The sequence below is a fragment of the Trichomycterus rosablanca genome, chromosome 19 (genome assembly GCF_030014385.1).
Source record: "Trichomycterus rosablanca isolate fTriRos1 chromosome 19, fTriRos1.hap1, whole genome shotgun sequence".
NCBI lineage: Eukaryota > Metazoa > Chordata > Actinopteri > Siluriformes > Trichomycteridae > Trichomycterus > Trichomycterus rosablanca.
The window spans coordinates 27,287,151-27,314,650 of record NC_086006.1 but is presented as its reverse complement, the minus strand read 5'-3'; the positions used below and the strand labels follow the sequence as shown (position 1 = coordinate 27,314,650).

At 38.8% G+C, this 27,500-nt stretch overlaps 1 protein-coding gene across 1 annotated transcript; it reads right to left on the bottom strand.

Annotated features, from left to right (window-relative positions):
- Positions 1-5,781: 5,781 nt before the first annotated feature.
- On the bottom strand, positions 5,782-11,610 carry mafba (MAF bZIP transcription factor Ba). Its single transcript, XM_063015047.1, has 2 exons — positions 8,704-11,610; positions 5,782-6,234 (listed from the first exon to the last, which is right to left on the bottom strand). The coding sequence occupies exon 1, from the start codon at positions 10,914-10,916 to the stop codon at positions 9,879-9,881; it is 1,038 nt and encodes a 345-aa protein (XP_062871117.1). The 5' UTR covers positions 10,917-11,610; the 3' UTR covers positions 5,782-6,234; positions 8,704-9,878.
- Between the last annotated feature and the right edge of the window lie 15,890 nt (positions 11,611-27,500).

Here is a 27,500-nt window from a genome sequence, read left to right as displayed (position 1 = left end):
CATGTAATGTATGTGTAATGTGAGTAGTGTGTAGTACGTATTTTGTATGTGTGTAATGTGTGTAGAGTGTGTGTGTGTGGGTGTGTGTAATGTGTAATGTATGTGTAATATGTGTTGTGTGTGTAGTCAGTATTTGGTAAATGCATGTGTAATGTGTGTGTATAATGTTTGTGCGTGTGTAATGTGTGTGTATAATGTGTGTGCTTGTAAAATAGTGTGTGTTGTGTGTGTATAATGTTTGTGTGCGTGTAGTGTGTGTGTAATGTATGTATAATGTGTGTTGTGTGTGTAGTATGTAATGTGTGTGTAGTATGTATTTGCTAAATGCATGTGTAATGTGTGTGTATGTTTGTGCGTGTGTAATGTATGTGTAATGTGTGTTGTGTGTGTAGTATGTAATGTGTGTGTAGTATGTATTTGCTAAATGCATGTGTAATGTGTGTGTATAATGTTTGTGCGTGTGTAATGTATGTGTAATGTGTGTTGTGTGTGTAGTATGTAATGTGCATGTATAATGTTTGTGTGTGTGTGTAGTGTGTGTGTAATGTATGTATAATGTATGTTGTGTGTGTGGTATGTATTTTGTGTAGAGTGTGTGTGTGAAGGTGTAGCTTCAGTACCTGTCAGGCTTACTGAAGGAGTTACACTACAGCAAATTTAATCTTTTAAGGTTTTAATTCAACATAAAAGTGACTCAAACTAAAGTGAAAATTCTTTCAGTTCTTGTTCTTCATGCTGTTGAAATGAAATCTGGGTCAAGTGAGACAAAAATGTCAGAATTTCGAGCACAGAGGAATAAAAACGAGAGACGAAAGATAAAATACAAACTTTATTAGATCAGATTAAACAAAAACGTTTGGGTGAAGCGGAGGCCGTTAGTGAATCTCCGCCGTCTGTCCATCTGCGCGAGCGTTCCGTTACTCCCAGTCTATATTCCTCCTCGCCGCTTCCAGCCTTCAGACCAAAGCGCTTGCAGATGTTGGCAGCGGGAGCGACCGTGGCAGCTCAGAACGAGGAAATCCAAAAAGAGATCCGGCTACGACTCAAAAAAGCAGAACCCGAGAGAGAAGGAGCGAGAGTAGGAGCGAGAGAAGGAGCGAGAGAGAGTAACGCCCTCGTCCAGCTCGCAGCTGCGGCCCATCCCGCCGGCCCCGTTTGATGGAGGGGAATAAAATGGCGATTCATCGTCGGGCCGCTCTGTGTGTTTTGGATTTCCTGTTCGCATACCTTCACTTCCTGTGCCAGCCTCACACAGCCGGAGAACTTTCACTTACACAGGCAGCGAGTGAACGCAACACAAAACACACACTCCCATCATCACCCCAAAAATATTCATTCATCTGATACACACAGAAAGAGAGGATCTACACACACACACACACACACATCTACATATACACACACATCTACATATACACACACACTTCCATCATCACCCCCAAAATATTCATTTATCTGATACACACAGAAAGAGAAGATCTACATATACACACCTACATACACACACACACACACACACACACAGACACACAGACACATCTAAATATACACACCTGCATACACACATCTAAATATACACACCTGCATACACACATCTAAATATACACACCTGCATACACACATCTAAATATAAACACACAGCACGCCAGTCATCATCACCCCGAAAATATTCATTTATTTGATACAAGCAGAAAGAGAAGATTTATTACACTTATGTACACACACACACACACACACACACACACATCTCCATATACACACCTACATACACACACATCTAAATATACACACACATCTACATATACACACATATCTACATATACACATACACATCTAAATATAAACACACACATCTACATACACACACACACACATCTAAATATACACACACATCAACATATACACACCTACATACACACAAATATACACATCTACATACACAGGAATACACACACAGATGTACATATGCACACACATACACTCAACTCAAACTCAAAAGAAGCTTTATTGGCATGACAAATAAGGACATTCGAATTGCCAAAGCAAGTTACAGGGAAATATAAAAATAAAAATAAGAAAGAACAAAAATATACAGAACAGTTACATGTGCAAAAAAATATATAAAATAGAATAAAATATTAATAAAAACAGTGCAAAATAAGAACAATAAAAATGATAATATTTACATTAATGAGGTAGAAAAACGATCAGTTTGTGTGTGCGTGTGTGTGTGTGTATGAGACATGGTCACCCACTGTCCCTCACCTGGTGACGTGTGTGTATAGAGTGCTGCTAGTGTGCAGCTCTCTCTGTGCTCCCCCAGTAGGTGGGGAAGTTTGTCGGGGTCTGGGAGGGAGGTAAAGTTGAGGATGATGTTATTAAATTTAGGGAAGAATTGGGAGCGGACGTGGTGGTACTTGGTACACCGGGTGAGGAAGTGCAGCTCCGTCTCTACTGTACTGAGAGTGCAGTGCTGACACGACCTCTCCTCCCGGGGCAGCCAGGACCGGGTGTGTCGTCCCGTCTCCACGGCCAGGTCGTGTGCGCTCAGTCTGTACCTCGTCAGGGTGTTTCTTAATTTAGGGTCGGATACTGTGCTCAGATAATCTGCTGCACTGTAGTGTCTGTTTAGGGCCAAATAACACTGCATTTTACTTTGACATACACATCCACACACATCAACATATACACTCCTACATACACACAAATACACACACACACACACACATCTACATATACTGTACACATATCTACATATACACATCTACATACACACACATCTACATACACACACATGTACATACACACCTTCATACACACACACACACACACACACACACACACACACACACATATTTACATAAACACACATACACATCTGCATACATACACACCCAAACACTCATATCTTCATATACACACACACAAATACACACATACTGTATCTTCAAATACACACACACATACACATCTACATATACACACACTTAAACACACATATCTTCATATACACACACATGTACACATCTACATATACACACCTTCATACACACACACATTTACATATACACTCCTACATACACACAGATACACACATCTACATATACTCAGCTTCATACACACACACCCACACACACACACCTACATATACACATGAAACATAAAGTGTCTGCTAAATGCTGCATATGTAAATGTGCGCGTGCAAACACACACACACACACACACACACACACACACACTCACACACAGTAACACACTCCTGAAGGTGTAGATGTGTTCTTTGTACCTCAGTCCCAGTAGCATTCTGGTGTAGCCGGTAATGTATGTGAGTCTCATTAAAAGTAGGTGTGGTCTCAGTACCTGTCCATCTCAGAATTTTGGGAGGTGGAAGACATGTAGAACCAGGAAGTAACCAATGTAGACATGGGAAGAACATACAAAACTATTCAGAGTATGTGACTGAAGGTGAGCATCGAACCCAGGTCCTCGAATCTATTCTGATGTGCAGCACCTACTCTGTCGAATTAAATTAAATCATTTTTCTTGGTCAGTTTTTTTAGTCTGACCTACTGAATGACAGGCTGTCTGGACAGAGTGAAGTGTGTGTGTGTGTGTGTGTGTGTGTGTGTGTGTATGTGAGGGTTTCCTCGGTGTCTGGACCGAGGACGTTTGGGAGAGACCTGAATCACTGAAGATCAATCGTCTGCCTGTATGTCTGTCTCTCAAACTGTCTCGTCTTCTGCTGACAACCTGGGCATGTGTGATTCATTTAGAGCACACACACACACACACACACGCACACACACACACACACACATCCATAAAGCACGATTCAGTGGACGGTTCTTGTCTTTGAAGAACCAGTTTTAATTCTACAAAGGAATCTTAAGGAATTCCTTCTTTCGGCTTCTTTCTATATTTAGGCGTCGCCGCGGCGGATCTGGTCCTCATACCAGACTTGGCGCAGGTTTGTGCCGGATGCCCTTCCAGACGCCACCCTCCTATTTCTATCCGGGCTTGGGACCTGCACTGAGAGTGAACAGACAGCTCCCTCTCCTTTTGGACATTAGACGATCATGTTCATGCAGACGCCTGACCGGCCGATAGCACCACTGAGATTCGAATCCCGGTTGCCTCAAAGCAAGAAGGTCTTGGGTTCGATTCCCAGGTGGAGCAACTTGGGTCCTTTCTGTGTGGAGTTTGCATGTTCTCCTTGTGTCTGCTAATTGGAGCTACTAAATTGCCAACTAAATTGCCATAGGTGTGTGTGTGTGTGTGTGCCCAGCTGCCTGGGGTGTTTCCTACCATTTGCCCAGGGAATTGCACCCACCACGACCCTGACCAGGATAAAGCGGTGGTAAAACAGACAATTAATTAATTAAAGTAATTTAATATAATTAATATTTATTTTTACGAACTGCTTAATAGCGCTTGGCAGGCGCGGCAGTCAATTACACTAGTCCACGACCTCTGAGATACGGGTTCGAATCTCAACTGTGGTATCCACCCAGCTACGATCGGCTGTGTCTGGGGGTGGCCGAAGCTCTGCGATGGATTGGCGCCAATCCAGAGTGTTCCAGCCTTGTGCCCAGTGTTTCTCATCGGAACTGGACCCCCTGCGACCCTGATCAGGATTAAGCAGTGGTACCTATGTCTAATTCAAACAGACAATGAATTAATGAATCATTTTATTTCATTTATTTTTACTAACTGCTTTATAGCGCTCAGGAGACACGACAGACTATTACGCTAGTGCACAACCTCTTAGATCCGGGTTCGAATCTCAGCTGTGCTATCAACCCAGCTATGAGCAGCAGTGGTAGGACTAGTAACTGGAAGGTCACTGGTTTAGGCCCCAAATCTGTAAGGTTGCCACAGTTGGGCCCTTGAGCAAGGCCCTTAGCAAGGCTTGCGATGTATACAGTCTCAGTTGTAAGTCGCTTTGGATAAAGATGTCTGCTAAATACTGAAAATGTAAATGATCAGGTGTGTCTGAGGGGGCGGATGGCCGAAGCTGGATGAATTGCCTGCCGGCGGAACCGGACCCGCTGCGACCCTGACCAGGATAAAGAGCTTGACGGAAATGGAAGTGCTTCATCCTGGTCAACCAGACTCTGTGTGCAGCTAATCGTTAGGGAGAGGGTGTAACGGGCACCGCTGTGTTAGTACTGCGATCGCCAGTCTGCCCTTGAGAATGTGCAGACACACACAGATATAATGTTCTAACACTGAAACCGTACACCGGCGGGTACATACACACTCCGGCGGCTGTCCTTCCCATCGCCATGAGAGCTCAGGATCACGGAGAGAACGCCGGACCGGCACGGAGAAATGTATCGGGACGCCCCTTCTAATCTTCGAATGTGTTTCGGCCGCAAAAGTCACCCCACTCAACATCTCTGGAATGAACATAACAAATTGTGCATAGGCACAAGTTCCCACAGATGTACTTCAAAGACTTGTGAGAGACCTTCTCAGAAGAGCGGCTGTTGTTCTAACAGAGGTCGCTCTGATTTTAAAATTAAATGTCCAGCAAGCTCATGGTCAGGTGTCCAAATACTTTTGGCTATGGGTCAACCCGCCCTGCTCCCTACTGCCTACCTGATCAGCTGCCTCAGTAGAGAGGATTCTAATAAAACATGGAGCTCATACGGCAGATTATTTAGACGCACCACAGTTTTAGCGCCAGCTAAAGCACATCTCCCTCCGTGTACCGAAAATGCTTAAACTGTCCCTGAAGCCCCAATGTACAAATAAACGACACTCGTATAATTACACCTTTATACAGATTAAACATCAATGAGAATTTATTTACATTATAAATTGAATTGAACTCCGTTGGTTGCTCCGCATTTATCTGTCCGCCACGTTTGTAGTTTTTTGTGAGAGAAGTTGTGCCGCACTGAATGCTGGGATTGATCTTCAGCGCTGAGGAGGCGTCGGACGCTCCCTCGTCATTCAGTCAGATCATCACTCAGAAATAAGGCGCCTCAGTAGAAGCATTTGAAGGGATCTAAGAATATAGACACGCCCTCTTCTCAGGAGCAAATTCCTCTCCTTACTGTAAACATATTTGCATAATAAACGTTCAGTAATGAAAGGGTTCGGGTGTTTTTGCGTTCCCACAGCGGCCTCACTCCACACCAGAGGTCAAAGATCTCCTTTTACTGAACACACACACGCTTAGCTGCATTTGTGCAGGAGTCAGCGCCCAAAGGGCAGGTCAGGACAGAACTGAGAGAGAGAGAGAGAGAGAGAGAGAGAGTGAGAGAGATCATACACTAACACTTAAACTTGCTTACAGACACACACACACACACACACACAGTTCATATACAATGAGACATACACTGAGTCATACACTGTACAGTACATATACACTAAGATACAAACACATACAGATGTGTGTGTGTGTGTGTGTGTATGCATGTTTAGTTGTAGGAGTATGTGTGTGTGTGTGTGTGTGTGTGTGTGTGCTTTTATGTCTTGTACTGTGTGTGTGTACTGTACTGTACTGTATGTGTATCGTAATGTACTGTACGGAACTGTGTGTGTGTGTGTGTGTGTTTGTGTGTATATGCTTGTATATCTTAGTGTGTATGTACTGTTCTGTACTGTGTGTCTCAGTGTGTGTGTGTGTCGTGTTGTATATTTACTTGTGTAACTTAACATGGTTCTGTGTGTTTGCATGTTTATTTGTAGGAAATTGTGTGTGTGTGTGTGTGTGTGTGTGTGTCTCAGCGTATCTCCTTGTGCATGTAGTGTATGTGTGTGTGTGTGTGCATGCTTGTATGCCTTGGTGTGTATGTACTGCAGTGTGTATCTCAGTGTATATTTACTGTTTATGTGTGTGCATAGTAGTGTGTGTTTAGTAGTGTGTGTGTGTGTGTGTGTTTAGTAGTGAGTGTGTGTGCATGTATGTTTAGTTGTAGGAATCTGTGTATGCTTGTATGTCTTAGTGTGTATGTACTGCAATGTATGTATGTGTCTTAGCGAGTGTATTTAATTGTATATATACTATGTGTACCGCAGTGTATAGGTACTATATATGTATGTGTGTGTGTGTGTGTTAAGTAGTGTGTGTCTCAGTGTATAGGTACTATATATGTATGTGTTTAGTAGTGTGTGTCTCAGTGTATATATACTATATATGTATGTGTGTGTGTTTACTTGTGGGACTTATAATTTCTTTGTGTTTGTATTTAGATGTAGCCTCGTCTCACTGCTATTTCCTGCAGCTCTTTTACTGCTGCCAGCAGCTCCATAACTGATCCTCCAAACGCCAAGAAACGATTTACAAAATTACATAAATGTAAACGAGGCATGCAAAACCTGCAACAGCCTGTCGCAATTTCAATAAAAAAACACTCGGTACTCAAATGGCCATTTCAATGACTTTAATAAGCAAAATAGGAAACCATTTCTTCCATAAAACAACAACAAAAGACGAAACAGAAACCAGCCTGAATGGAAGTTCAAATTGAACATTTCTCTCATTTCTTTAATATATATAAACAGGATTGAAAATTGATCCCCAACAGAACAAGAACCCGCTGCTGCAGCTCCCGTTTGATTTCAACACAGTTGAATCAGTAACATCAACAACAACAACAACAAAAAACAGGATTAAATGCGAACGCATGACGTGTTTTTGTTTGTTTTTGTCGTATTTAACAATCATTTTTAAATGCAAGCACCATGCTTCTTATCAATACGATCTGTCTGAGACCTTCTGTTAACTTAAATCATTAAATCATTTCAAAAAAATAAAACCATAACTATGCATCTGGCCAGCAGAACCAGAGAAATAGAATCAAGAATCAAGAAATAATAACAAATGAACATAAAATATAGAACATTAAATTCATTTTGAGATTTTGCAAAACCTGAATCCCTTTTTTTTGCTGACCGGCAGAAAAAAAATTAAGGAAAACATGAACAATGATCACTCAAACTCAAGAAAATAAACCCCTGATTTTATAAATGCCACCTTTAGTTTGTTTAATCAGAAATAGTGTTTAAATCGTAAAGGGAAGTATATAAAAGTGAAAGTAGTTTTGAAATGTTCGGGCCGATAGATTTTACAGACACTCTGATTATGCAACATGACAGAACGACCGATGCTTTACACCACCCACACACCGCTCCTCAAAATATGTTCCGAATAAACCGTGTGTGTGTGTGTGTGAACATGCGTCGTGCTGCACGACCTGCACGGCTTTGAATCGTTTACGCTCCCAGCCGAGTGCGTCCTTATCATGTCTCCCTCGAGGGGCGGTCTGCGCAAAATAACAAAATGAAAAACAACCAAGAAACCCAAACGATAAAAAAAGTGCAACTTATGATACAAACTCGACGCGGCTTTAAGGTTTAAATGCAGCCGCAAAAAAAAAACAAATAAAAATGTAGAAATGCCCGCTTTCTGGTCAGAAATCAATCCTGAACGTTTGAGGAACGTGACAGAACCCGGTCCGTTTCTCTCCTGGCTGCTGCTGTATGTATTTACAAGCCCTGAAACCCAGAACCAAGCGGCGGGTCGTCATGTGATGTCGTGTGGCGTGGTGTAACATGGTGCCAGCTCAGATCTAAACCCCCCCCCCCCCCCCCCCACGCCCCGAAAAGATCGAGATCAACAAACATGCTATTGAAGATACACGAAGATAAAACAAAGAAAGTAAAGTACAAAATAGAAATTATTATTACCGTACATGTCCAGCATGCAGGATTAATATTATAATGCAGTAATATCTATCTGTATAGAACCAAGCAGGCAATAAAACCGACGAGATGTTGCATAAAAGTTTTGCATACGCTCGCTCTCACGTCGGAGACACAAGAGGGAAAAAAGAGTCCAAAGTTTCTCCCCTGTGTCCTCCAGTACTGAGTAATAAAAAGACTCTGGTTTGTCCTGAACGGCTGCATAAGATTGAACGAGTTCACCGGAAAACGTTGATGCTACCCGAGCAAAAAGACAAAGAAAATAAATCACAGCATGAAAAAATAGAAAGAAAATAAGAAATAAGAAAAGTCCTGAAGTGTCGTTCAGATTCGCCAGATATTAAGAAGGAAAATAAACAGGGCTAAAGAAAAGAAGTGTGTTTTGTTCTTACTCAAGAATCAGCAATAACAGATGCAGCAAAAAAAAGAAAGAAACAAAGAATAAAATCAGCTATAAAAAATGACAAACTACTTTTAAAGTCATCCAAAAAATCCTGAACGTACAGCCACCATGAGCGTGTGTACTTAACAAATAATAATAATAATAATTAAAAAAAATCCACTTCTGATAATTAGATTGAACTTAAAGGTCTGAGTTTAACAAAAAGACTATCAATCATTTTAGATCCATAATATTTTATAAAAATTATTAACCAAAGCTTTTATGATCTGTAATTTTTTAAGGATTTATTTCTGTCTATTTGTAAAATATTTAATAAATTTAATAAAAATCTGTAGCTTTAGTTTTGAACACAAAGCAATTAAAACAAAAATGCTGCCTCCTGATTGAAGAGCTGAAACGTAACGTTTTCTAAAGCCGGGAGACTTTTACACACACGTTTCGTCTCCCTGATTTGCTTAAAAAAAATAAAAGTACAAATAAGGATATAAAAGCATCTACGCTGTGAAGTTTTAATTCATAACCAAAACAAACACCTGAAAAAAAACAAAGAAACAAAGAAACAAATAAAAAAACCTCTTTGTATTCAGGTGCCGCTGTCGTTTTTTTTTGGATATTTCTGATAACTCGGTTATTATTTGGGTTATTTTGCTAATATGCAGAATACAGCTGTTATTATCTTATTATTAGTAGTAGTAGCGTCTGTAATACAATGTCGATTAGTAAAGTCTCTTCAGCAAAGAGCAGATTGAAACCGGACTCACATGAAGAATTCGGGCGAGGACGGATTGTCACTGGTGGATCCGGCCTTGCGGAACCCCGTGGCGGCGCTCGGGCCCGCCACCGAGGTCAGCTTCTCGCACTTGAGTTTGTAGGCGTCGCGCTCACGTGCCAGCCGCCCGATCTCCTGCTTGAGCTGCTCGACCTGGTTGAGAAGCTGCGTCTTCTCGCTCTCGAGCACGTGCTTCTGCTGGACGCGCTTGAAGCGGCAGGACTGGGCATAGCCGCGGTTCTTGAGGGTGCGGCGCTTCTGCTTCAGGCGCACCACCTCGTCCTTGGTGAAGCCTCGGAGGTGCCGGTTGAGCTCGCGGACCGACATGGAGACCAGCTGGTCCTCGGAGAAGCGCTCCTCGACGGTCAGGCCGGCGCCGCTGCCGTGGTGGTGCCCGGGCTGACCCTCATGGCCGTGCGCTTCATGGTGATGATGATGGGCGTGATGATGGTTGTGTGGAGCGTGATGGCGATGATGGAGCTGCGGCGAGCTCGGAGATGGGCTGTCTGGGTCTTGGTGCTGATGGTGTTGCTGGTGAGGGTGGTTGTGGGCGTGCAGGTCGTCCGTGTGCAGCCCGGTGTACTGGGGATGATGGTGCTGATGAGGATGCGCCTGCTGGGCGTGATGGTGCTGTATGGCCCGGTAACCCTCGAAACCTTGCTGTTGGAGCTGCTGCTGTTGAACGTGAGGCGGCGGAGCATGCCCGATCAGGGCCTCGACGGCATCTTCGGGAGTAAGGCCCAGCGCGTGAGGGTCCACGTGCTGTGGGTAGCCACCGCCGGGCATCCAGTACAGCTCCTCCAGGTTCTTGTGCTCGGAGGGGCTAAAGCTAGGCGAGGACGGCACCGAGCTGCACGGCGTGCTCAGTGGGGTAGACGACACCGAGCCTTGAGGCTGCACGCACCGGCGGTTCACAGCGTCGAGCCCGGCGGCGAGCGCCTCTTTCTTCACGTCGAATTTCAGAAGGTCAAAATCGTTCACGTAGTCCAGTCCGAGCGGGCTCGTCGGCAGCTCGGCGGAGCTCATCGCGTCCCTGCGGCTGCTGTCGATCGAGATCGTCAAAGAGTGCAGCGCGGTTTGGAAAACACACCGCTTCTAATTTTCTTCTTTGCAGGAGTTTGTGTAAGTCCTCGGGCGGTGTAGCATGCAGCAACACTTGGTTTATAAGCAAGAAAAATGCAAAACCTTATTTTGTTAATACACAGCAAAGGATTTTGCAATGTACATGCTCTGCTCACATGCAGGTTTTTTTTTTTCTCTCTTCTGCACAAAAAAATGCAAGTGAAATAAATCAAGAGGTAGACCAGACTGCACAAAAACTACAAACGCAGAGATCTGCACAGACAGCACAAGTTTTGCAAGTTCTCCTCCTTTGCCAGACGACTGAAGAAAAACAATCAAACAAAACAAAAAATCAGAAGGCAGAGGTAGAAAAAAACAAGTCAGTGCACAAATGTGAAGTCCGTCCGCCGAAAGAAAAAGTTCTCAGATACCATAAATAAGCTGAATGAGCCGCACAGCGCACTGAAGGGCTCCAGTCCCCCGTCTGCCAGCGACGTCCGAAACACAAATAATAAAAAAATAAGAAATAAAAGTAAATACTGTCGGCTCTTTTCCAGCTCTGCGCCGCAGAGAGGGAGAGAGAGAGAGAGAGGAGGAGGAAGAAAGGGAAGGAGAGAGGAGAGGAACTCTGCACCTCCTCACTCAGATCGCTGTTCTCTGTGCGGGACACTGTGAGGAGAGAAAGCTGGCGGAGGTATTTATACTCACGGCGCTATGTGGGGGCGGAGCGTGGCAGCTCCCCGCTGGCCAATCACAGACGCTCTGATTTGCATAATCTCCTCCCATCGTGCTCGTCCGCTTTTAGGAGACGCGCTGTGTCAAACGGCACCGAGTGTGTGTGTGTGTGTGTGTGTGTGTGTGTGTGTTCAGAAAGCAATTAAACACCATAAACGTCATTTATTTTAGCATTTTAAAGTGTGTTTTACTCTATATTTATAGATGATTGGTTCATTTTACTGTAATTATTTACACACACACATATGGCTGACACACACACAAATATATGGCTGACACACACACAAATATATGGCTGACACATACACACACACACACATGTATGGCTGAGAAATACACACACACACAAACAAATATATGGCTGGTACACACTAATATATGGCGGATACACACAAATGTATGGCTGACACATACACACACACACACACACACACACACATATATGGCGGACACACACACACACACACACACACACACACATGGCTGTTTACCCCAGATTTCTTTTCATTTTATGTTTTTCTTAATAAAATAAATAATAATAAGTAATAAGTACAAAATAACAAACTGTCATTGAATACCAAAACCAAACAATCAATAACATTTAAATTTTTATAACAAAATAACAAATTAACTATTTTCATTCATTATTTTTTATTATTTCCAGCAAATACGAATACATAAAAGCAGACATTTTACCACCACCACCACCAACAGCAGCAAAATAATAATAATAATAATAATAATAATAACAATAATAATAACAACAACAATAATAATAATAATATTCTTCTTTTCATTTTCCTCCGAATATGAAACCAAACTCATTCTCAGTTCCTACTTTCTCCACATTTCTGTTCAGATTCATTTATTTCCCTTTTCTGTTCCATTTCCTTTGTCACAGATCTCTGACTCTCCCAGTTATCCCAGTGTGAATCCTGGGTACCAGTTTGTTGACTGTAGATCAGAAGATGATGTGGGTAATTATTTATCTGATCACTATCAGTGCACATTTGTTTGGTTTAGGGCTGAATGAATGCTCCTCTCATCATCAGGAGATGGACAGTGTGTGTGTGTGTGTGTGTGTGTGTGTGTGTGTGTGTGTGTGTGTGTGTGTGTGTGTGTGTGTGTGATATACAGATAAACATAATGAAGTTATAATAAACAGATAAAGATGATGAGTGTGTATTACACAGTGAGATGATGAGTGTGTAATATACAGATAAAGATGATGTGTGTGTAATACACACAGAGTTAATGAGTGTGTGAGAGCTGAAGTGTGTAAGTGTTTATGTTCTCTTTGTAAGCTCTGTGTACTGTGTGTATGTTCTCTCTGTGAAGTGTGTGTACTGTGTGTACTGTGTATGTGTGTTTGTGTGTGTACTGTGTGTAAGTTCTCTCTGTGAGCTGTATGTACTGTGTGTAAGAGCTGAAGTGTGTGTGTGTGTGGGGGGGGGGGGGGGGTTGTGTGTAAGTCCTCTCTGTGAAGTGTGTGTACTGTGTGTAAGTTATCTCTGTAAAGTGTGTGTGCTGTGTGTGTGTGTGTGTGTGTGTATAACCTCTGTGAGCTGTGTGTACAGTGTGTAAGTTCTCTCTGTAAAGTGTGTGTACTGTGTGTGTGTGTGTGTGTGTGTGTGTGTGTGAATGTGTATGTTCTCTCTTGTGAAGTGTGCATAAGTGTGTAAGTTCTCTCCGTAAAGTGTGTGTACTGTGTGTGTGTGTGTGTGTGTGTGTGTGTGTGTGAGTGTGTATGTTCTCTCTGTGAGCTGTGTGTACTGTGTGTGTGTGTTCTCTCTGTAAAGTGTGTATAAGTGTGTAAGTTCTGTTCTAAAGTGTGTGTACTGTGTGTAAGTGTGTGTATGCTCTCTATATGAAGTGTGTGTACTGTGTGTGTGTGTATGTTCTCTCTGTGAGCTGTGTGTACTGTGTGTGTGTGTTCTCTCTGTAAAGTGTGTATAAGTGTGTAAGTTCTGTTCTAAAGTGTGTGTACTGTGTATAAGTGTGTGTATGTTCTCTATATGAAGTGTGTGTACTGTGTGTGTGTGTGTGTGTGTGTATGTGTATGTTGTCTATGTGAGCTGTATGTACTGTGTGTGTGTGTTCTCTATGTGAGCTGTATGTACTGTGTGTGTGTGTTCTCTATGTGAGCTGTATGTACTGTGTGTGTGTGTGTGTGTGTGTATGTTCTCTATGTGAGCTGTATGTACTGTGTGTGTGTGTGTGTGTTCTCTATGTGAGCTGTATGTACTGTGTGTGTGTGTGTGTGTGTGTATGTTCTCTATGTGAGCTGTATGTACTGTGTGTGTGTGTGTGTATGTTCTCTATGTGAGCTGTATGTACTGTGTGTGTGTGTATGTTCTCTATGTGAGCTGTATGTACTGTGTGTGTGTGTGTGTGTGTGTGTGTGTGTGTGTGTGTGTGTGTGTATGTTCTCTATGTGAGCTGTATGTACTGTGTGTGTGTGTGTGTGTATGTTCTCTATGTGAGCTGTATGTACTGTGTGTGTGTGTGTGTGTGTGTGTATGTTCTCTGTGTGAGCTGTATGTACTGTGTGTGTGTGTGTGTATGTTCTCTATGTGAGCTGTATGTACTGTGTGTGTGTGTGTGTGTGTGTGTGTATGTTCTCTATGTGAGCTGTATGTACTGTGTGTGTGTGTGTGTGTGTATGTTCTCTATGTGAGCTGTATGTACTGTGTGTGTGTGTGTGTGTATGTTCTCTATGTGAGCTGTATGTACTGTGTGTGTGTGTGTGTGTATGTTCTCTGTGTGAGCTGTATGTACTGTGTGTGTGTGTGTGTGTATGTTCTCTATGTGAGCTGTATATACTGTGTGTGTGTGTGTGTGTGTGTATGTTCTCTATGTGAGCTGTATATACTGTGTGTGTGTGTGTGTGTGTGTGTATGTTCTCTATGTGAGCTGTATATACTGTGTATGTGTGTGTATGTTCTCTATGTGAGCTGTATGTACTGTGTGTGTGTGTGTATGTTCTCTATGTGAGCTGTATATACTGTGTGTGTGTGTGTGTGTGTGTATGTTCTCTATGTGAGCTGTATATACTGTGTGTGTGTGTGTGTGTGTATGTTCTCTATGTGAGCTGTATGTACTGTGTGTGTGTGTGTGTGTGTATGTTCTCTGTGTGAGCTGTATGTACTGTAAGAGCTTGTTTAGTTCCGTTCAGGACAGAATCACACTGTACGTGATCATGCGGTAGGTGTGATTGTGGAGGCTCAGCGGGGCCTGAATATCACTAAACACACTAAACTCCGCCCCCATGTGGACACTGTGTGTAATCATGTAATAAACACGTTATATCAGCGCTCCGGGGCACCTGCTCTGTACAATCCGTTTATGGATTAAATTCAACTCATTTACCTGACAAGGAGCGAATTATTTCCTTTTTAATAATTTAATTTACTCTTTATATATGTAATAGAAAAACCTTTAAATATGAGGGGGCCAGGATTACACGTTTATTTGCTTAATCTATTTGATTATGCATGCATTTACTTTTACATGTACATACACATTTACATTCTAAATCGAGCTGATTTGCTCTTGTTTTGCACATCTTACAAATTTAATTACATAAGAAAAGCTAAATATGTATATAAAATACGATTAAATTACAGAACAATTCATAATAATAATAACAATGATAATAATACAATTATTAGTGTTATTAATGATAATAATATTTGTATATTTATATTAGTATACTTCATATTAAGGTTAAAATGGTTTAGAATTTAAATCTTTATACCTCTTAAATCTTAATCATACTTGCTTTAATTCTGATGCTGAATTCTAAATTATGCTTATCTGCTCTTATTTGCCATCTAAACAAATATAATAAAATATTATAAATATTAAATATAATTTACAAATATTATTATATAAGAAAAAGCAAATGATTTGTATAAAAACGATTGAATCATTACTATTATTATTTTTATTATTATTATTTTTATTATTATTATTATTATTATTATTAATATTTTTATTTTTATTACTACTATTATGGCTATGATTTACTGGTTTAATGTGTCTGTTATTATGCTGTGATGTGCTTTTAAAGTAAAGTGAATTAAATTATTATTATTCACTAAAATTAATAGCCATCAGCTGCTATTTTGTACATAGAAGTAATAGACAATATAAATATCAAATAAAAACAAACTTATCTCATACAGTAATAATATAATAATATATTACAACACTTAATGTAGTGATTAAGCATTTTTATAAAGGAATAATGAAATAATAATTTAGCTGATGTAGTAATGCAGTAGTGACACAAGCACGAGAGATGCAATAATAATGCAGTTTATAAAAACAGAGAAATAATATCACACAGTATGTAAAGAAATCATGCAAAATAAAGCAAAATCAATGACTGATACTGTAGTGTAGAAATATAGTAATAACATAATAATAACACATCAGTGCACCAGGCTGCACCAGGCAGTAGTAATGCAATTCATGCAGGGATGATGTAGAAATGCAGTAGTATAGTAGCAGGACTAATAATACAGAAATAAAATAATACTGCAGGACTAAATGACAGTGAAGGAATACAAATAAAATGCAAAAGAAATACAGCAATAATCCTGACAATGCTGACTGACTGACCGTGTGCAGTAATAATGCAGCAATAAAAGTGGCACTGATACAGGTTTATACACGACTGAATAATAATCAATAACAGAGCAATAATACAGCATCAATCTAGTAATAAAAGGCAGAATTCAGTCAAATAAAAGTGTGAATAATTGCAGTAGTGATGTAGTAATGCAATAACAATACTAGATTAATAAATGTAATCATATGCAGTAATAAATACCACAGTGATTGAGGAAAAGTGCAGTAATAATGCAGTAATAAATTCGGCAGTGATTGAGGAGCCGGGCCGTAATAATGCACTGATAGATGAAGTATAGAAGAGTTGGGGTTCTCCGGCTCGGGCTGGTAATGGAGGGGAGACGTTTAAAGGAAAGCCCTGTGTCAGCAGCACATCGCTGGTTAATGATCTATTAAGCGATGCTCGTGTTGCTTATGGACAGGGCATGGAAAAGTGTTGATGCATGCTTATTCGGCTCTAATGAGATTCCACAACCTACGAATTTTTAGCAATGGATAACGTGAATAAAACCGGCTGCTGCAGCACTGCATGGAGCACTCTGGGGCTGGATGTGCTGCGGGACACTACGTCGCTCCACGCTGCAGCGCTGCACGGGCGTGGACCGGGCTCGGGCCTGCGCTCACTCTGACACACACTCATATATTCATACACACTCGTGTACTGAGATCTGAACGCTGGATCTGGATAGATCTGGATGGATTTCTTCTCTCGGACCGGACTGTCGAACAGCAGCATGGATGTAGGACTTTAAACCCCCGGTACGAAGGTAAGACGGTAAGACGGTAAGAACTCTGTTCTGTTCTGATGGAAGAGAGTAATGCGTCTTAACTCCAGGCGTTTATCAGATTTCTTTAGGCTGTGTGTGACGTGCTGGGAACATGTAGTGTTTCCTGTTTTCCCTTTGTGATCCCTTAGAGAGCTCTAATGATTAACAGAGATGGTTGGAGCAGATCATTCATCACTTTGTAGGCAGAGGAGAGGAGAGGGAGTGAGAGAGGGCCGAGAGAGAGAGATGGATGGATGGGTGGATGGATGAATGAATGAATGAATAAGAGAGGTACAGTTAGTCTCTGGGCTTTACTTAAAGTGCCTGTAAATGTAAACTTCTGTGTGTTTATGTGGTTTTATGCTTTATGATTTTAATTAATAAATGCTTTAACGATTCAGTTTTAGTAGCTAAACAAACTCATTAATTCATTTTTAATGCACTGCCTGTATTCAACTCTTATAAAAGATTTTAATGGCTGTAAAAACAAGCAAATTACAGCTGTGATATTTAATATTTATATTTAAATTTACTGGCAACGAAAGGCTGGAATTTATTTGAGTGTAAACAAGTGCTTTCTGTGTGATTTATCATTAAAATGATCACTTTAATCCAATGTGAAAGCTGTAAAAATAACATAATAAATAAATACTACTACTACTACTACTAATAATAATAATAATAATAAACTGGACATATTTAATTACAACTTAATTTAATTATAACCAGAAAACAGTTACAGCTCTAAATAATTCATATATTTTAATATAAATGTATATATAAATGCATCTTTATTTCATCTGTAATAATAAATCACATGAGTACAAAAATACCTTTCAGAATCAGCTGTTCCGTGTGTTTATATGAGTAACACACAGAGTTTATTATTATTATTATTATTATTATTATGCTTTACAATTTTAATAAATAAATTGATTAGGGTTTCAGTGTTTAATCACATTAAATGCACGTTTATTAGCTATAAAATTCAGTTTTTTGCTTTAATGCACGGCCTAAATCTCATTAAACTGTTAAAAATTGAACTTATTTAACATGTAATTATACTGTAATAATGCAATAACAACACGTGTAGCAGCAATTTATTAATAAACATAAACGTAATATGATCACAAAGACACGAATAATTAAAGTAATAATTTAGTTCCTTAATAAACAGACTCGGTAATAATGCAGTTCTATATGAAATATGATTAATATGCCACTATAATAATAATAAATTTTAATGCGTTTATAACATGTTCAGTATTAAAATATCGATTGGTTAGTACTACTGCAGCACTAATGCAGCCAGAATGGAATTACGCATCATAGAAGTGATGCATGTGGGAAGAAATGCAGAAATGCAAAAATAGCAAATGATGAGATAACGTCACTACTGCACTTGCACAGGGAGTGTAGGTACAATATAGTACAATAATTAGGACGTCTACAGTTCAAGATGCAACAATTCTAAAGATCTAAACGCTGCAAGAAATGCAGGACTGATGCAGCATCACACACAAATGCAGTAGTGATGCATTCGGACATCCCTGCAGTCTGAACTTCTAGAACTTCAATAAACAGACTCAGTAATAATGCAGTTCTACATAAAATACGACTAACATGCCAGAATAATGTCATTATGACGCATTTATAACATGTTCAGTATTAAAATATGGATTGATTAGTACTACTGCAGCACTAATGCAGGCAGAATGGAATTACGCATCGTAGAAGTGATGCATGCAGGAAGAAATGCAGAAATAACGCAGCAAATGATGAGATAACGTCACTACTGTACAGGGAATGTAGGTACAATATTGTACGATAAGTTCAAGATGCAACAATTCTAAAGATCTAAACGTTGCAAGAAATGCAGGACTGATGCTGCATCACACACAAATGCAGTAAAGATGCATAAAAGCGCTCTTATTCCGAGCTTTAATTCCGCTCACTTATCAGCACGCGGCCTTTAATTGAAGCCCGAATATTTACCGTCCAGCTCAGACATTCTTGTTTACTCAAACGGCATCGATCTGCGCGCTGGATCATCCATTATTAAAATAATGCGTAAACTAATGCACATGCAGCTCTCAGCGCATCGAGCCAGCAGCCATCGACGAGGAAGTGTTTAAAACCGGGGCAAGATAAGTGCAAATAAAGCGCCTCATAAATATGAAGGAGGAAATCGATACGCATCCACACTGATACACACACACACACACACACGTGAATTAAAATGACAGCAATGTAAACCTCTTGGTACACACATGGCAGGTAAACATGCAGATCCGGTAATTAACCTGAACTTTTCATGCTGAGCTCATTCTCAGTAATGCGGCGCCCCTACTGGTCACACCCGGTATCACCGTGACTGTAAATGTGAAATTAATGACCCACTTAGTTCAGAAATATATTCTAACCTTTGATATAAAGGTCGTGTTCATATATCCTGATATCAGCGGCGGTCCGTAATGATTGGGACGCATTGTTATAAGCTGTAATAATGTCTCATAAAGCACCGGGATTCCCTGATTTATGGAGGTGTTATTTATTTCTGCGTCCTCTTGATGTATTTACTTACTTATTAACAGTTATCTTCTCTGTGTGCACTTGTTAAGGAATTACTTCGTCTAATTACAGTTTATCGCTCGCTCGGGTGGCACGGCCATCTGATACTGAGTCTCTGTGGTGCTACCAGCCTGACCGGACACTCAACAGACAAAATCGTGTAAGTATGAGAAAGATAAAAAATACACAGCTAGAACAACAAACGTTCTTCTGAAAAGGCTTCTGTCTGTCTGTCTGTCTGTCTGTCTGTCTGTCTTTCTCTCTGTCTGTCTTTCTTTCTTTCTTTCTTTCTTTCTTTCTGTCTGCCTGTCTGTCTTTCTCTCTGTCTTTCTTTCTTTCTGTCTGTCTGTCTTTCTCTCTGTCTTTCTTTCTTTCCTTCCTTCTTTCTGTCTTTCTGTCTGTCTGTCTTTCTCTCTGTCTTTCTGTCTGTCTGTCTGTCTTTCTTTCTCTCTGTCTTTCTTTCTTTCTTCTGTTTGTTTTATTTTCTTTCTTTCTGTCTTTCTTTCTTTCTTTCTTTCTTTCTTCTGTTTGTTTGTTTTATTTCTTTCTTACTTTCTGTTTGTCTGTCTTTTTTTCTTTCTTTCTTTCTTTCTTTCTTTCTTTCTTTCTTTCTTTCTTTCTTTCTTTTTGCCTTTCTTTCTTTTTGTCTGTTGTCTGTCTGTCTGTCTGTCTGTCTGTCTGTCTTTCTTTCTTTCTTTCTTTCTTTCTTTCTTTCTTTCTTTCTTTCTTTCTTTCTTTCTTTCTTTCTTTCTTTCTTTCTTTCTGTCTTTTCTTTCTGTCTTTCTGTAAAAAAAAACCTGTAAAATAAATAAATACTACTAGTGCCCTGGAGTATGGGTAGCAGTAGTGGGTTAGTACGGTGGCCGAGAAGTGCAAAACAAATTTACATTTCAGAAAACAAAATTACAAAAAAACAAAAACAAATTTACAACAAAAGCAAAAACAAATTTACAAGTGCTCGGGTACCCAGTGTTTGTAAATTTGTTTTGGCATATGTAAAAGTGTTTCAGCACTTGTAAATTTGTTTTCGGCATATGTAATTTTGTTTTCTAAAATGTATATTTGTTTTGCACTTCCCGGCCGCACATTTCTGACGGAAAAGGCAGGGACAATAAACCGGAAGTGCGTGTTGCTTACCTGCTGTCAATCAAACTGTTTCTCAGCGATAAAGTGAACGGAGTTTGTGATGGTGACGATAAACAAGGTTTTGTCTAGTTTGTGGAAATCACTTTATCCAGTTGACCCGCTATTGTTTTTCTTGTGGAAAGTTTTGTGCAGATGTTTAGACGTGGCGTGTGCATCTCTATTTACCGTCCGCTCTTCTAAACATCTAAGGAATTCCCACAAGAACAACAAAAGCGAAATAATGAAAATCATTAACACAAAATGGACAAAACATTGTTTATTAGGGACGGAACATTTGATACCGAGGCTTTAAAACTTGTTTCACTTTTGTAACACTGGACTCAGTGTATCGGAGCTTATATTAAAGCAGCAGGAATGTGCGGATTGATTCAAAGCTTTGGTGCTGTGTTTTATCTCACTCACTATATAAGAGACAACCAAACCAGGGTTTCCCACCGTCCTGTAAATACAGAATCCTTCTTTATTTGGAGACTAAACGCCGCGTTCTGTATTGAACTGATACAGGACGCTTTGTTCCGTATTTTTATCAATGGGAGACGGTGTGGTGTATAAAACAGAAGGAAACTGCTGCTTAATTCATTATATTAAGTAGTGTTCACTTTTATTCTTAGTAACGTGACATAACCTGTTTAATACACCGCTGTATGAGTAGCACAGTGGGCGGAGTGCGTTGTTTTGCCTAAAATATGGTTCTGACTTATTATTATAAAGAATGAAAATAATAAATGTTAAACACCATAAATAAAACCTTTGTTCTCATGACTGTGTAAGGTCCCCCCCTGCTGCTATAACCAGCGCACACACACCGTTACTAAGAATAAAAGTGAACACTACTTAATATAATTCCCTCAGTCTCCCACTGATAAAAATACGGAACAAAGCGTCCTGTATCAGTTCAGTACTGAACGCGGCGTTTAGTCTCCAAATAAAGAAGGATTCTGTATTTACAGGACGGTGGGTAACCCTGGTTTGGTTGTCTCTTATATAGTGAGTGAGATAAAACACAGCACCAAAGCTTCATCAGTCCCGCACATGCTGCTTTAATATAAGCTCCGATACACTGAGTCCAGTGTTACAAAAGTGAAACAAGTTTTAAAGCCTCGGTATCAAATGTTCCGTCCCTAATAAACAATGTTTTGTCCATTTTGTGTTAATGATTTTCATTATTTCGCTTTTGTTGTTCTTGTGGGAATTCCTTAGATGTTTAGAAGAGCGGACGGTAAATAGAGATGCACACGCCACGTCTAAACATCTGCACAAAACTTTCCACAAGAAAAACAATAGCGGGTCAACTGGATAAAGTGATTTCCACAAACTAGACAAAACCTTGTTTATCGTCACCATCACAAACTCTGTTCACTTTACCGCTGAGAAACAGTTTGATTGACAGCAGGTAAGCAACACGCACTTCCGGTTTATTGTCCCTGCCTTTTCCGTCAAATATGTGCGGCCGGGAAGTGCAAAACAAATATACATTTTAGAAAACAAAATTACATATGCCGAAAATAAATTTACAAGTGCTGAAACACTTTTACATATGCCAAAACAAATTTACAAACACTGGGTACCCGAGCACTTGTAAATTTGTTTTTGCTTTTGTTGTAAATTTGTTTTTGTTTTTTTGTAATTTTGTTTTCTGAAATGTAAATTTGTTTTGCACTTCTCGGCCACCGTAGGTTAGCCTGCAATAGCTCTTCTTCTTTTAGTTCTTGAACATTTTCCATACATGAAGTTGCCGTACAAAAACAGTGCAGAATCACAGAGATTCCAAAAAGTTTATTATTAGAGCCCATTATTAGAGCCCTGCTGTAGCTCTAGACTCAGACATGAAAAGCTCCTTCTGCTGTTATACGACTATCATCTCTATCATCTCTTTATCTCTTTATTTTACAGCTACAGGGAATAATTCACAGACGTCACTGGTTTCTCTAATAACAGATCATGTAGTGGAAGTTCCATCAGGAAAACCTTTATTATTATTATTTTTAATGCTGCAGTACGTCTGTACTGAGTCGTTTTAGCGTTTATGATGAACGTCTGCTCAACAACAGGTTTGTAAAATAAGCGCTGGCTCAAGATTAAAGAAACTGTTTTTGTTCTGTTTTACTTCAGACTAATGTTAGCTAACGCGGGACTGACGCGTACAGCCGGGAAGCAGGAGAATACGGCGTATGGATCAGCGCTACGTACCTGTAAAAATATGTACGTTTAAGGCCAGTCCGGAGAGTCCAGTGACTTTTGTGTCTGTTTTATTTACGTGACTGGACAACCAGAACACACTTTTGCTGTTCGAATAACTTATAGGACTTTAAGATCTTTCTGAAATAAAAGACTTCAGATCAAACATACACAAAGAGAGTCTGATCATTAATTTGGTCACATGAAAGGCATGGGTTCAATTCCCCAGGTTCTTTCTGTGTGGATTTGCATGTTCTTCCCATGTCCGTATGGGTTTCCTCCGGACACTCCAGTTTTCTCGCACAGTCCAAAGAAAGAATTTACCCTAAGTGTGTGTGTGTGTGTGTGTGTGTGTGTGTGTGTGTGAGTGTGTGTGTGTGTGTGTGTGTATATGTGTGAGTGAAAGTGTGTGTATGTGCATGTGAGTGTGTGTGCAAGTGTGAGTATGTGCTTGTGTGTATATGTGTGTGTGAGTGTGTGTCTGTGCAAATGCAGGGATGTTTTAGCCTAGTGTTTAATGTACTGGACTAATAAGCAGGTGGTCACTGGTTCAAGCCCCATCGCTGCCAGGTTGCCACTGTTGGGCCCTTGAGCGAGGCCCTTGACCCTCAACTGATTAGACTGTGTATGTAAGTCACTTTGGATAAAAAAGCATCAGCTAAATGCTGGAAATATAAATGTGTGTGTGTGTGTGTGTGTGTTTGCCCTGTGATGGACAGGTGACCTGTCCGGGGTGTTTCCTGCCTTTCGCCCAATGAAATGGACCCACCGTGACCCTGACCAGGATAAAGCGGTGGTGAAACAGACAATGAATGAACGAACGAATGATTCTTCAGGTGGTGACTTCTCTGTGGACATTTAACTGGACTAGTTTAAATAAATATAAAAATAAATCCACTATAAACCAAAAGTATGAACACGAGCCTGTTGGACATCCCATAAATATAGAGGAGATGACTTTGCAACTGTAAAAGTGTTTAGTCTTCTGGAAAAGCTGTTCTACAGACTGGCCATTAAGACCTGGCTCACAGTCGACATTCTAATTCACTCTAAAGGTGTTGTGTAGTGTCTAGAACAGTGATTTCTGTCTGTCTGTCTGTCTGTCTGTCTGTCTATCAGTTCTGGAGGAGCGGAACATGAAACTGGGTCTCTGGATGAGAACCTGGACTGTTGGGTCTGTAACAGATGCAGGACGGACGTTATGGAGCGAAGGCGAGGGAGGGGAAGTGAGAGAGCGAGCGAGCGGCTGGAAAAAAATCATTAATCTTGGTGGGATCTGTGTCAGGGTACAAAGAGAGGGGCGAGAGAAAGTGGAGGAGAGCGCCGAGCCCGAATCACTGACCCGCTGCCAATAGCTGCTGAAAAGCCCACCAGCCTTTAATAGACTTTTGCTGATCCGACACTCGTTCACACAAAGAGCCGCCGGCATCCCGCGGACCTCGGGCTCTGTGCCCGGCGTGATGGATGACCCCAGACTGGGGGGTATGTCAGGGGAGAAGGGGTGGGGAGTTTTGAGTGGGGGGTGGCGGCTCGGGGTGCTAAACTTCTGGCACTTTTAAAGGAGCGTCAAAACAAACCTGATCAGGGAGTGAAATGTACCTGTTGCACTGCTTATAGTGTGTGTGTTCATCCATCCATCCATTCATTTCTCTAGTGTTATTTATTTATTTAATCTATGAATAATATTTATTTACAGTATAAATAAATTATTATTTATACTTTTTTATTATTAAAGCATTATTGATTGATTGATTATAAATTTACAATCCAGTTAATTATAAATGACTTTTTAAGTTGTAATTAAATATTATTTTATTTTATTTGATCTTATTAACACATACAAATTTATTGATGCATTTATGAATCTATTGAATCATTATTTTATTGTAATACAATATTATTTTTTCTGGGTTTAATTAATTAATTAATTAATTTATTTATTTACATAGCCAGTGATTCATTTTTTTTATTTGCATAATGCATTTATTTATTTACATCTTAAAAATCAATTCAAGCAATCATTTAATCTTTAATTTTACTCTCCATTTATGCATTGTTTTGCAGTGGCATTTATTTATTTAATATTTTGTGGTTATTTATTTATATGGTTTTATTTATTTATTTATATGTTTTATTTTATTTATTTATGTATTGTTTATTTAATTGTTTTTATTTTAATTATTTAATTACATAGCTAATAGTTTTACATTCATAGATTGATGGGACATAAATATTTAAGTGCTTATTTTATTAATCATCTATTTCACAATTTTTTAAATTTATTATTTACTTATTTATTTTATGTGGTGTTTAATAATTCATTTATGTATTTATTATTTATTAAATCCATCAATAATTTTCAATCATCGACTAATAATTTAACTTATATTATATTCTTTTTTATATTCTAAATATTTATTCAAGCAAATGTTAAAAAATTAATTTAACTGTATTTATGAATTGTATTAATAATTATTTATATTTGTATTTTTTATGTTTTTAATTGTTTGTAATGTATTTATTAATTTCTTTTTCCTTTCAACACATTTATTTATTTATGTATTTATTTTTATTTTATGTAGTCAATAACATTAGTTTATTATATTTAATTGTTTATACATAAATAACATAAAATATTTATTTACTGTATAATTATTCTTTATTAATAAAACATTGTTGATGGCTTAATTGATTGATTATGAATTAATGTTTAAGTTGTAATTATAAATTATTTAATTTTATTTGATAAAAGTGGATTGATACGTTTATGAATCTATTTAATCAGTATTTTATTGTAATAATATATTAATTAGTCTATGTTTAATGAATCATTTATTTAATCCACACAGGGCACCACGCTGGAGTAACTGCTACAGCAGGAGCAGTAAAGCGGCCCCTGGGGGCCCTCGGTCCTTGCCTGCTGTAAGAAGCTGTATGAGTTTTCCCTCGTCTGTGTCAGAAGGTGGATTGGCTGCTTTACAGTGACTCTGGTGCTCTATTGAGTGTGTGTTCCTGAAACACTTCACCATGATCAGGGTCGATGTGGATCCAGAGTCACTCACCAAGCACAGGAGATTAAACGAGGACGAATAAATAAACGACTGAATAAAAATAAAGACACATGGTTTTTCTGTAACGCTGCTCTTACACTGAGCGCTGGCTCTGTTCACTGTGTGTTTGTAGATCTGGTGTTATTAGCGTGTGATGGGATGATCTCCAGTATCTCCAGTATCTCCAGTAGAACTCCAGCACAGACAGCCAGGCTGCTTCATATACTTTGAAGTCTGGAGGGGAGGATCGGACGTCTTACAGCTCTCAGTTTGTTTGATTACTGTGGAGCTGAATGATTCCAGTCTGTGTGTATGAGACAGAGAAGAAAAGGGCGACGAGGAGACGCCTCACGTACACATGAACGCTTCATACACAAGATTTACTCCCTGTAAAAACACAACATCAGGATTCTAAATTATTTTGGAATTTTCACACTAAATGTTACATTTATATTATTTCCATTATATATTATTCATATTAATTTCTATTATTTGTATTAATTCATATTATTTATATTAGTGTATATTATTCATTTACATTTTTATTATTGAAAATAATTTATATTGTTTATATTAATGTATATTATTCCCATTATTTAATATTATTTATATTAATTTAGATTATTTATTTTAATAATTATTATTCATAATAATTTAAATTATGTATATTATTTATATTAATTTAGATTATTTATTTTAATTATTATTATTTATATTAATTTAGATTATTTATATTAATTTAAATTTTTTATATTAATTTAGATTATTCATTTTAATTATTATTATTTATATTAATTTAAATTATTCATATTAATTTAGATTATTTATTTTAATTATTATTATTATTTACATTTATTTATATTATAGTATATTATTTAATTAATTAATTTAGAGTATTTAGATTATTTTATATTATTAATATTAATTTATTGTATTTATTTTAATTATTATTATTGATATTAATTTACATTATAATATATTATTTATATTAATTTAAATTATTATTATTAATTTGTTTTATTTTAATTATTATTTTTGAAATTGATTTACATTAATGTATACTAATGCATAATATTCATATTATTTTATATTATTTATACTAATTTATAATATTCATGTTAATTTATATTATTTTATTTATTAATTTAGTTTTTTTACATCGTATGAATTGAAGCCATGAATAACACAGAGCAAAGATTTCAACCCCGACAATTCTTCATTTGTTCAAAAGTATTTGGACGGCTGACCATTTCAAAAACGAGTGACCACTATGTGAGGAGGCTTCTCACGAGACTTTGAAGTATGTCTGTGGGGATTTTGTGCCCCACATTTAGTGAAACGATGACGTATTTGTATGCCTGGGTGCTGGTTGACCAGTTGGGGTTCCGGTTCATCCCAGAGCTGTTCAGTGGTACTGAGGTCAGGACTTCTTCACGTCTTTATAGAGCTCGCTTTGTGGGAATCTA

Bases quoted from the DNA above. Each gene is read 5' to 3' on its own strand.
- mafba (XM_063015047.1), bottom strand. From the start codon at position 10,916: ATGAGCTCCGCCGAGCTGCCGACGAGCCCGCTCGGACTGGACTACGTG.